Genomic DNA, 13063 nt, shown 5'->3' with positions numbered 1-13063 from the left:
AGGAGGCTCAACTAAGTATTGATATAATATCTCTTTTGGGGTGCCCAAATTTATGCACCTGTATAATTTTGTTATGATGCATATTTCATATTGTCTGTTAATCCAATAAACTTAATGTCACTGCTGAAATACTACTGTTTCCATAAGGCATGTCATATATTAAAAGGAAGTTGCTACTTTGAAAGCTCAGCCAATGATAAACAAAAGTCCAAAGAATTAAGAGGGGTTCCCAAACTTTTTCATATGACTGCATAATGATCATTGACAGATAATGTAACATCTTGAAACCCACATTGTCAAATACACACACCCCTACCCTACCACTCTTATTCACTCAGGGCCACTTTCGATTCACTGATTTAACAGACTCTACAAGTTACTTAGTATGTAGGAGGTAACCAGAGTACCTGCAGGAAAACCCATGCAGACATTTTGGGAAGAACATGTAAACTCCATGGACAGTCAATACTGCTATATGCTATGCCTCTATGCTGTAAAAAAATATGTTATCCTATAAGAGATACACACTTCATCTTTCACCAGAGGTGTGACCAGAACATCATGTGTGGGTGGGCATTTGGCTTGTCTGGGGGGGCAAAAAATATCCATCCATCCATCCATCCATCCATCCATCCATCCATCCATCCATCCCCGTTTTTGTAGGGTTGGGTCAAATAATAATAACAACATAGTTTTATATAACATATAAAAGCAAAAATTGTGGCATAAATCATAACCTATTGTTCAATAAAATTAACAGAGGCAATGGAACTTGTATTATTTTTTGTGAACAAATATAGAACTACTGTACATCTACAAGGTAAATATCAATAAAGTCAAATGTATACAACATATGAGAGCAAGAACAGAAACGTGGCTCATTGTAGTCATGGGAGGCTATAGGACATCAGTTTCCAGTGTTTAACCTGGATATTATCTACAGGACCAGTCTGCGGTTACTCTTGGCAAATTCTGAAATAAATTCATTCATGTCTAGATTTTCTGTGATGTTTTTCTCATGTGCCAGAATGACTAAATTTATCTTCCTTGAATGCAACATTGTTCGGCAGAGTGGAGTGAGAATGCGGTTCAAAGTAGAGAAAGAGCTTTCGCATGCCGCTGAATGCAGTGATGTGAGTGAGTGCTGTGATGCAGACATGGCTCTGACGTACGGGATACTAGACGCGTGTTTGTGGAAGCCGCCACCGTCTTTTTCTAGAGCTTTTTTTCCAATTAGTGTAGCTGTGTTTGGTGAATATGTCCTCTTGGTCCGAATTGGAAACACTAAATTTGTGGCAGGCAAAGCAAAAGCTGCCATCACGGACAACAGAATATTCAAGCCATGGTCGAGACTGATACCAGCTTGCACTAAAACATCTGAGTGTCTTTCCGAACGCGCTCTTGGGATAATTAATTAAAATAGGCTGGGATGGGCTATCCATATTTAAGTCAGGCAGACCGGACTGTATATTTTGTTGAAGTCAGAGGTTTGGAGTACCCGACACGGGCGCAGAGCTGGAGGATTGTGTAGGCTTATCTACATCTTTTGGAGTTTCAGTTGCCGACGTGGGTGCGCTGTGCTCCGTGTTGGTACCAGCGGTGCTGGGCTCAACCATGGAGCCAGCAGCTTGAGGAGGGACAGAGGTTGAAGATGTCTGCTTTTTAATAAGCCACCTATGCATAGCCTTTGGTGTTACCAACCAGAAAATAAAAGAAGAATGGAACGTATACGCTGTTTTAGTTAAAGAATGCGGTCAACAGGTTCAAAACGTGCTGCAAAATGTGCGGCGAAGTGAACCGTGAGCAGCACGGTGCCTCTCTAGTGGAGGAGACACTGACGGATACGCCACAAATTCAAACGGGCCGATTGGAAAGCAACTCAGTTTTGAAAATCAAATGTTATTCTTCGCCAGAGTTTTCATTGGACTGACAGAGCATTTCGCAGGGGGGGCACGGCTTGTCTCTGGGGGGGGCAGTGCCCACCCCAGCCCCACCCCCCCGTGGTCACGCCTCTGTCTTTCACTGAAGAAATGCAGCCAGCCCATACAAACCTTCTGTATTCTGTCACTATTAGAAGATGCAGCTGCAGTTCTATTACTATTACCACATCGTAAGACTACAGTTTGATTGATTCTCATGACGGTTTCCGCAGGAACTGTGGTCTTCTCTCAGATCCCACAGACATTCTGGTAAATGGACTGGCAATTCCTAATTAATTTTATGTAATATCTCTTAATTTCACAGCATGTAACGTTTTGGGTGAATATAAATACACGTAAATGTAAAATATGCTTACGAAACAGGTGTTTTATATGACTACCATAGCAGAGGCATCCGCATCCTGAATAATAACGTGAAGAATGCGACTTTACCAGTGAATTTGGGTGTCCAATGACTACATTACCCATCGTGCTGAGCGTCATGATGCGGTTTCCCGTGACATGTTTAACGGAAGCGTTTTCTTGCAGCATTGAGGAGTAACAGCGGCTTTTAAGCTAAGCGGAAGCGAATGAGGCTCGGGCTAGGTAATTATGTAATTTTTAAACTATGACTTAATCTAGTTTATTTTCATTCAGATGTTTTTTTTTAACACTGTTACAGATATACTTAAATCTTGACCGAGGTTGCTTTCTTTATTTTTACAGTATGTCGCAGAAAGCCTTAGCGCTTTGTTAGTTGGCATGTTCTCAATTGTTACTTCACCGTAAGGCAATGTTTATTAAAATTGTCCAACTTGTGACAGTTTTCGACAAATGAAATTTGCCCGAATATGCTCAGAATTCAGCGAATGCCCCCATGTTTGTGTCCGCGTCTGTTTAGTGAGGAAATGTGCGAGACCGACTATGTCTGTTTTGTTAGGGTTACGTTTATTTAGAATAGCAAAATACAGTAATTGAATGGAGTGATCGCATGTATGTCATCTCTCGAATGTGTTATTTTCCAGTGTTCCATTTTCATGTGCTGCTCATCGACCTCCGTCGTCTTGATCGGAGTTTATTTTTCTTGTATTGTTTTGTTTAATTAGCTGCCCATTAACACTCCCTGCTTCTTTTGAGATCTGCCGTTCATAGTGCCCAGTTAATTGTTATAAGTGGTGGATTATACAAGTGAAATATAGCTTGGGCTTTGTTACTTTCAAGGTGCCATTTTATTCCAGTAACATTGCCTCTTTGATAATAACAACAACATTTATATCTATAGAAAGTTTTCATATAAACGGTGAGTGCTTTACAAGATGATAAAGAAGTAATTATATGCCAAGCAAAATAAAATTAGAAACGAAAAAGTATACAAAAAGAATGCACATTTGCATAAGACAGATGTATAAGTAAGATAAATTGGGTCTTTAAATATGTAATTGTTTTTTTAAAGACTCAAAGTGACAGTACGATGATAAGGTCAGTTGGCCAGTGTAAACAGGAAAAAAAAAATCCAGTTAAGATGGAAAAAAAACGAAATCTGTAGAAATTCCTGGCCAAAAGACTGCCCAGCCCCCCACTGGGCATTTTGTCAAACATAAATGTAAATAAGTAGCTCTTTATTGTTTTTCTTAAAGCTTCATCTTTGAGGATTCAATGCAACATCACAGGTGTCTGCGCAGGACTTTGTTCTGGTGGTGGTAGAATTTTTTCCAGTATCTGTACTGTCTGTAGTGCTTAGAATGTTCATTTAAAAATATTGTGCATTCAGAGACAATAGACTAGTAAAATGCTATAAAAGTTTAAAATACTTTAGAAAAGAACTTTATCAGTTGCACTAATGAAATGTGCTGAAAAATGTCAAATTAATTTCCATCACATTTGGCATTTTGATATGGGGAAATCCTCCTGAAGGTCTAATAGATTTAAAAATTTTAATTACTTGTATTTTTTAAGTTAAAATCTCTTCATTTTTGGTCAAGAAGAAAAATTACTTTATGATCATTTTAAACATGGATTTAAAAACCTACCACATTGCTTGGATTTCAAAGTGTTAAACCAGGAAAGCAGCAGTCTGTTGTTTTTTTGTTGTTGTTGTTATTTAATATATATTATTTTTTTTTTGTGCTGAGAATAATTGTTGCTCTGTCCAGGGCCTCATTTCACCTTGCACTTCTTGCTCACATAATTGTCTCCTGCTGCTCCTTTCTCTAAGTTGGACTGAGTGCTTGTAAATGTTTAGTTATATTTTTTTGCACCATTCACCATAGAATAGGCTGTTAGGACCCATCCTTGCTCATTCCTAGTTATTCCTAGCAGTGTGATTGTGTCTGTGTTGTGGATTGTTTCTTTTTTTAGAAACTTACCACATTTGATAAAACTGAAGGCACTTGCACATTAGCATTCTTAAACCATGTTTTCTTTATTTTTAAACCAGCTACTAATCTTTGTATTTGTTTAGTTTCGTACTATATTTTATGGAACTGAGTTGAGCCCCTTCATTGAGGAACGAAAATACAAACTGCTCCAAAAGGCACATAGCTGAGATAATGTATTCATGTCATGCATCACGAGCATTCATTTTTTTTTTGTCTCCAGTCTGTCCGTGGTTTTGTCCATCCATCTATCCATCCTCTTCCGCTTATCTGAGATCGGGTTGTGGGGGCAGCCGATTGAGCAGAGATGCTCAGACTTCCCTCTCCCTGGCCTCTTCTACTAGCTCTTCCGGGGAAATCCCGAGGCGTTCCCAGGCCAGCCGAAAGACATAGTTCTTCCAGCGTGTCCTGGGTTTTCCCCGGGGCATCCTCCTGGTTAGACGTGCCCAGAACACCTCACCAGTGAGGCGTCCAGGAGGCATCCTAATCAGATGCCCGAGCCCATGGTTTTGTGCTTTTATGAATTGCATGGACTATTATAAAAAAGGCCACATTTAAGAAATATTAAAATAATAAAATATACACACCATTGACCTTGCTACATGGGTTGGTCAATTTGTGTTCCTATTTCAAATTAGGATTTTGCCAAACAATACTGTAGCTTTAAACCAGAAAAATAACTCTCTCTATTCCAGCTTGTTCATTTCTTAAAAAAGAACAGTCTGAATATTTAGTGTTCACTCTTGCTGTGAAAGTTTGCACAGCAGCAAAAACAGTTAGGCAAAGAGCTTGTAATATTCCATGTACTGTGCTAAACCTTGTCGAGAATAGCCACAGAGAATAAATAAAGGAATATTAAAGGATGAAAGTTAGTCAAATATTTATGTCATTAACACTTATAACATCAGACAAAAATATAATGAAAAGAGATCATCTGCTGTGAGTGTATATTTAGTCTTTTGCATGCAGTGAACATTTAACTACATGAATGACAATTTTAAATTAGTTTTAGTAAGCTAAATGTACTTACGTACTTGGTAGTTATAACCCACAGTGACCTTTGGATCTGTGTTTATAGTTTATACGACAATACTTTGGCTTTAACTGTTTCTTCACAAAATGTAAAATAAAGTTTCATCTTCCACTCTGCAGTTGTGTCAGTCTAGGACTGTCTTTTAATATGCCACTGATATTTGCAGGACCTTTCAGGGGTTAGTATATGTATTTTGCTTATTGTGTGTGGCCATGTTCAAAATGTGTCATGACCATAATTGCACTTGACTTAAAGTAATTAAAATAGGAATTTATTTAGACACTCTATAAATTTCATTCTTTTGCTATGCCACAAACAGAACTGGCACAAATTAAAGTAATAAAAAACAATAATTATTACCAATTCAAACACTGAAGATGCATCTCTTTAGAGCTTTCTGCATCATTGTTGACAGCTAGAGCACAATAGTGTAATTTTAGTCAAAACGTATTCAGCATTATGCAAGCAAAGAATAAAATGTTCCTACAACAAAACCAATCTGGACTTTCTGAATTACTGACTATGAAACTGGAAAATGTGAGTCTAACTGTTAATCTGTCTTCCTAACCCTCTTATACATGGCAGAGTTGTGGGGCAACTGAAGCCTATCTCAACAAGCTTCAGTCCCAAGGTAGGAACAATCCCTGGACAGGACGCCAGTCCATCACAGGGTTAATACACAAATACTTAAACACACGGGCTAAATTAGTAGCCCCAATCCACCTAATCTACGTGTCTGTGGACTGTGGACATGGGGTAAACATTCAGACTTCACACAGGGAGCACCTGGGACAAGAACTCCAGTCTGCTTATTAGGAGTCACCAGTGCTACCACCGTCCCCCGCTAAGCCTAACTAAAATACTGGTTTCCTACATCTAGCTGTGTCAAGTACATTCTGTCTTGGTTTGGTATTAGTTTTAGCCTGTTTCCTTCCACTGTATAAAGGAAAGACTATGACCAGGTAGTGTGAGTAATGGAAAGGTAATATGGTTTTCTAAGGTTAAAACTAATTGAAAGGAAAAGCCACTATACAATTAAGTAAAATCTAGACAGACAGAAATAATCATTGTCTTGATCAGTTTGCACTTACACGAAAGAATATTTTAAATTACTTTTAAAATGTAGTCGGGAGATATGATGTCATTTGGCAAGAAGGAAAAAAGTCAGCATTTATTCTATGTGTCCAGGTACCCAATAATATCAAATTTTGCCCAAACCTACCTAATGTTTTCCCCATTTCTCATCTAGTATTCATTCATCCATAAAAAACAAATTAGAAATTTATCTTTTTTCCTTTATTCTTGGGGTAAGTGTATCTATCCATCTTTGTGTTTCAGATCATCTGGTTTTTACACCCATTCTCCTACATATTCTTCACTCCTTCCTTACGGTTTTTGTCTTCCTTTCCCAGTCTGTCAGCTCCATCTTTAAAGTTGTCCTTAGTACACCATTTTCCTCTTGTCTTCCTAAGTTTCCAACTCATTGGTGTCCTTTCTCTAATGTCTATCATGACATCCCTTTCACCTTTACGCTTCCCCAGATTTACCTAGTTTCATTGGCCCTAGTGTGTGCTTGGTGTGTGAGTGTGTGCTTGGTGTGTGGGTGTGTTTGTGTGTGTCCTGCAGTGGGTTGGCACCCTGCCCGGGATTGGTTCCTGCCTTGTGCCCTGTGTTGGCTGGGATTGGCTCCAGCAGACCCTCGTGACCCTGTGTTCGGATTCAGCGGGTTGGATGATGGATGGATGTTTGATCTATCTTTTTTGCCCTGTACTTACATAGCATCATTTTCATTTGTGGAATATCCATTTTTTCAGTTTCCCTTGTAGTAGTGTCCTAGTCTTCTGCATTATACAACATTGCTGGCATCACTAACATCTTAATTAAATACTATTTTTTGTCTTAGAGCATTCTGCTACCCATTCTTAACATTTTTTCCATTCTGCTTCTGTTATCCACCTAATTTCAGCCTCTAGTGCCCTATCCCATTCATCCATTAATCCTAAGTAACAAAGGATTCAATTTCTTCTAACCCTGCTGTTCCTAACTTCACTTTTCCATTGCTGCCCTCTCCACCATAGTTGCAGAAAATGTGAGTGTTTGATTCACTTATCTTCATTCCATGGCCCTTTGCAGCATCTCTCCACATCTCTATAATCTATATCCAGGTCTTTCCTTGTATCTTCACATAACTCAAGATAATCTGCAAAAAGCATTATCCATGGAAGCTCTCTTTTTCATTCATGTTTTTTTTTATTAACAGTTCTTTCCGTCTCTTAATTGCATGACAAGGTTTCTTCTTCATTCATTTTCTTACTTGATATTCTGCATTTCCCACATCCCTTATCATTTTTAGCCATCTGCTCCAAAAGCCTTGCAAATTTTGGACAGTTCCCTTTATTTCAGCCAGCCCATCTCTGCTGTTTTAGTTTCCACCATCTGTCCCTTCCAGGTTATCATTTTTTCTCACCTTTCCTAAATGTCACCATTTCTAGATCTGCTTTTATTACTCTGTTGTATTACTGCTTCAGAAGGCAAGTATTTACAGTTTCTCAGCTATTTTTGGAACTCTTTTTCATCATAATATTGCCTGTGTTCTCCTCCCTCCACTGCTATACATTACTAAGTGGTGTTGTCTCTCTTCAAGTTGAGAGTTTAAAGTCTTTAATTCATGTCTCTGTGCAAACTTTAGGATGTTTCTGCATTGCTCATTTGTCTCTCCTAATCCATAGACAACATCTTCTGGGGAAATAACTTCCTCTTTAATGGTCCCAGCATTATCATAGCAGCTGACTTTATGATAGGCCTGTTTCCATTCTGCAAACCTTTGATCTACATCATTCAATCAGTACAATGTTTCACGTCCACAATTCTTTCCTTCATTTCTTGTTGTGGAATTATTCCTACTTCACTTCTTTTAGTGTTATGCCATTGGTAGAACACATTATATCCAATACCTAGCTTTTTCACTTTGCTGCCTTTCCATTTAATCGTTTGTAAACATAGTATGCTACTTTTTCTTTTATTCTTTTATTTACATTACTTCTATACTTCTTCCAGTGATACTCCTATTATTCATTGTCACTAATCATAAACACATTGCTTCTTCCCTTTCATACTTAGGCTAAACATGTGCTTCTTTAGCCATTTTTGCCATTAACATGGCTGCTATTACCTACTTTCTTCTAGAACCATTCCTGTCTTAAGGAAATCTCATCTGCTGTCTTCTTTCATCCTCCTGTACATATTTGAGTGAAAATAGTTATTTTTATAGTGTAGACTCACATGTTTTTAAGCAAATCTCAAATATGCACCACAATATTTGTTATGTATAACAGTAAATGGATTTCATAAAAGGAAATATTTGTTTTTGTGTACTTATATTTCTACAGGTTAAACTGGAGTACTTGTGCACTGCCGGAAAGGTGCAAATCTACAATTTAGACATCTGAATGTTGACAGTCATTCTTCCCAGCTACCTTTGTTATACATTAAATGGTACTTCTGTTTCTGCACCTTTATTTAGACTCATTTCATAAACAATGAGCACAGTAAGTATTGCTTGGCTTAATTTTGTGTTTGTTCATTAGAAGTAGCAGAATCAGAAACTTACAGTAGAAATAATAACATGGTTAATTTTGGTTTTATTTTAAATAGAACTGGATCATTTCTAGAAAACTGAACAGTTTCAGCCTTTTTCTTTAGTTGATTCCTATACTTATTTTTTTTAAATAAAAGGGATTTAGCTTTGTATACTGCTTTTATTGAAGTATATAGCATCCTATAATTTTTCAAGCTCAAAAATTATGAAGACTGCTGACATTACTCATAAGCCAATTTGACAATGTCTTCTGTTCAATTGATTTTGCTAACTTGTGTGTCCTTAACATGATCATTTCTGTACTTAAAATAAATTAACTGTCAGTTATGAGGCTCCCCCAGTGCTTTCATACATAAATTGTTTTTTGTCTTCTGTTATTCTCAGGAAGAGAGCCAGAAAATGTCAAGGGTGTTTTATATTAAATACTGAGGGTAACATGTTGAATAGCAATGGCGATTAGTCTTTTTCTTTCTCTATAATAAAAATAGATTGTTTTTTAGAAATATTTTCATGATTTAATCAAAATTTTAAAGTGTTTAGTTTTCTTTTTAAAGGCAGTTTATATACAGAACCTTGAACAAAACAAGTCTTTAAAATGGCATACTTTCTAAAAGTGACAAAATAAAACTTGGATCTTTTTCATTAGATAGATAGATAGATACTTTATTAATCCCAAGGGGAAATTCACATACTCCAGCAGCAGCATACTGATAAAGACAATATTAAAGAGTGATAACAATGCAGGTATACAGACAGACAATATCTTTGTATAATGTTAACGTTTACCCTCCTGGGTGGAATTGAAGAGTCACATAGTGTTGGGGGAGGAACAATCTCCTCAGTCTGTCAGTGGAGCAGGGCAGTGACAGCAGTCTGTCGCTGAAGCTGCTCCTCTGTCTGAAGATGATACTGTTTAGTGGATGCATTGGATTCTCCATTTTTGACAGGAGCCTGCTCAGTGCCCGTCACTCTGCCACAGATGTCAAACTGTCCAGCTCCATGCCTACAATAGAGCTTGCCTTCCTCACCAGTTTGTCCAGGCGTGAGGCATCTCTCTTCTTTATGCTGCCTCCCCAGCACACCACCGCGTAGAAGAGGGCGCTCACCACAACCGTCTGGTAGAACATCTGCAGCATCTTATTGCAGATGTTGAAGGAGGCCAGCCTTCTAAGGAAGTATAGTCAGCTCTGTCTTTTCTTACACAGAGCATCAGTATTGGCAGTCCGGTCCAATTTATCATCCAGCTGCACTCCCAGGTATTTATAGGTCTGCACCCTAAGTAGCCTTTCTGTCATTTTGTGTTCTCTAACTGTTCTCACATTGCTCAAGCCTTTCTTACTTTCTTCATATGTAGTATATTAACCAGGTTGAAATTTCAACAGCCTTCAATTTGAATATGTCAGCTTCATGAATTCAGATTTAGCACACTGAAGGCTAGAATACCGCTGATTTGACAAAAATCATTTGATTCATAGTAGCAAAATGAATACTATTTGCTTAATTGTAAAGTGACCCTAAATGTTCCCTTTTTCAAAATATTTCCATTACAAGAATAAAAGATTGATAGTTTCTTTAAAGCATTTTTTAAATGTTTTCAGCCATTTTATTTCACTCTCGGCTAACCTTTACTACAGAGAAAAGTTTTGCTTTATAATGCCCTGTAGCTTCATTTTTTAGAAAAATATTTCAAGTGAAATTTATTATAAACAAAACATATCTGAAATACAGTATTTGATTAAAATGTTTTTTTTAATCCTTAACTGTTTTTAAGGTGTGGATAAACTAAACAAACAATATGCCAGAAATCTGTATGTGCCCTTACTACCATATCCACATTGTCTCCCTAAATTAAGTTTATATTTACTCCCTTCATGTGAGCACTAATGTGAGTCAATCGAGCTCAAATGTACCAGTACATTAGTAGCACATTATGTAGAAGGTTGCATAACCCTTTCAGTCAGAATTTTTAATCTTTCTCTCTTAGTCCTTATAGAATTTTTTCTTCTACAGTAGAACCTCAATTTACAAGTTCAACTTTATGTGAACTGGCACAGATCATTAAAAAATGTCATTCACCCCCCCAAAATAATATTACTGTACACTGTTATGTTGCATTTAAAACTTCTGATACACATTTCTAAAGAATATACAGTGCATCCGAAAAGTATTCACAGCGCATCACTTTTTCCACATTTTGTTATGTTACAGCCTTATTCCAAAATGGATTAAATTCATTTTTTTCCTCAGAATTCTACACACAACACCCCATAATGACAACGTGAAAAAAGTTTACTTGAGATTTTTGCAAATTTATTAAAAATAAAAAAATTGAGAAAGCACATGTACATAAGTATTCACAGCCTTTGCCATGAAGCTCAAAATTGAGCTCAGGTGCATCCTGTTTCCCCTGATCATCCTTGAGATGTTTCTGCAGCTTAATTGGAGTCCATCTGTGGTAAATTCAGTTGATTGGACATGATTTGGAAAGGCACACACCTGTCTATATAAGGTCCCACAGTTGACAGTTCATGTCAGAGCACAAACCAAGCATGAAGTCAAAGGAATTGTCTGTAGACCCCCGAGACAGGATTGTCTTGAGGCACAAATCTGGGGAAGGTTACAGAAAAATGTCTGCTGCTTTGAAGGTCCCAATGAGCACAATGGCCTCCATCATCTGTAAGTGGAAGAAGTTCGAAACCACCAGGACTCTTCCTAGAGCTGGCTGGCCATCTTAACTGAGCAATTGGGGGAGAAGGGCCTTAGTCAGGGCGGTGACCAAGAACCCGATGGTCACTCTTTCAGAGCTCCAGAGGTCCTCTGTGGAGAGAGGAGAACCTTCCAGAAGGACAACCATCTCTGCAGCAATCCACCAATCAGGCCTGTATGGTAGAGTGTCCAGACGGAAGCCACTCCTTAGTGAAAGGCACATGGCAACCCGCCTGGAGTTTGCCAAAAGGCAACTGAAGGACTCTCAGACCATGAGAAAGAAAATTCTCTGGACTGATGAGACAAAGATTGAACTCTTTAGTGTAAATGCCAGGCGTCACGTTTGGAGGAAACCAGGCCAATACCATCCCCACAGCATGATGCTGCCACCACCATGCTTCACTGTAGGGATGTTTTTCAGTGGCAGTGACTGGGAGACTAGTCAGGATAAAGGGAAAGATGACTGCAGCAATGTAAAGAGACATCCTGGATGAAATCCTGCTCCAGAGCACTCTTGACCTCAGACTGGGGCGACGGTTCATCTTTCAGCAGGACAACGGCCCTAAGCACACAGCCAAGATATCAAAGGATTGGCTTCAGGACAACTCTGTGAATGTCCTTGAGTGGCCCAGCCAGAGCCCAGACTTGAATCCGATTGAACATCTCTGGAGTGATCTTAAAATGGCTGTGCACCGACGCTTCCCATCCAATCTGATGGAGCTTGGGAGGTGCTTCAAAGAGGAATGGGCGAAACTGGCCAAGGATAGGCGTGCCAAGCTTGTGGCATCATATTCAAAAAGACTTGAGGCTGTAATTGCTGCCAAAGTTGCATCGACAAAGTATTGAGCAAAGGCTGTGAATACTTATGTACATGTGATTTCTCAGTTTTTTTATTTTTAATAAATTTGCAAAAATCTCAAGTAAACTTTTTTCATGTTAACATTATGGGGTGTTGTGTGTAGAATTCTGAGGAAAAAATTAATTTAATCCATTTTGGAATAAGGCTGTAACATAACAAAATGTGGAAAAAGTGATGTGCTGTACATAGTGCATGTGTTAATGAGTATGTTAAACTTTGGTTACTTTGAATTCAGGGGAAATATATAGGATTGTCAGGGGGCGTGCATTGATACCAAAGCTCTATCGTACTGTAGACAGATCAATTTACATGAGAAAATCATGGGTAAAAACTACATATGAAAGTGACTCGCTTTGCTGATGATAAAGCACTGCATCAACATACAGTCATATGAAAATGTTTGGGAACCCCTCTCAGCCTGCATAATAATTTACTCTACTTTCAACAAAAAGATAACAGTGGTATGTCTCATTACCTAGGAACATCTGAGTACTGAGGTGTTTCCAGAACAAAGATTTTTAGTGAAGCAGTATTTAATTCTATGAAATTAAATCAAATGTGAAAAACTGGCTG

General features: G+C 38.1%; 1 protein-coding gene across 5 annotated transcripts in view; it reads left to right on the top strand.

Moving 5' to 3' along the window:
* Positions 1-2369: 2369 nt before the first annotated feature.
* rnf4 (ring finger protein 4) overlaps positions 2370-13063 on the top strand; it is a 69368-nt gene continuing 58674 nt past the window's right edge. For 4 of the 5 annotated variants that reach the window (XM_051928404.1, XM_051928402.1, XM_051928406.1 and 1 more), the window contains exons 1-2: positions 2370-2525; positions 8717-8875. In XM_051928404.1, coding sequence (XP_051784364.1) covers positions 8867-8875 — 9 coding nt within the window. In that variant the 5' untranslated portion in view covers positions 2370-2525; positions 8717-8866. The remainder of the gene's footprint in view (positions 2526-8716; positions 8876-13063) is intronic. The other variant, XM_051928403.1, reaches the window with a different exon arrangement.

This window comes from Erpetoichthys calabaricus, chromosome 5 (genome assembly GCF_900747795.2).
Source record: "Erpetoichthys calabaricus chromosome 5, fErpCal1.3, whole genome shotgun sequence".
In the NCBI taxonomy this organism is placed as follows: domain Eukaryota; kingdom Metazoa; phylum Chordata; class Cladistia; order Polypteriformes; family Polypteridae; genus Erpetoichthys; species Erpetoichthys calabaricus.
Note: the sequence above shows the minus strand (reverse complement) of the source record. Positions and strands in the feature narration are given on the sequence as shown.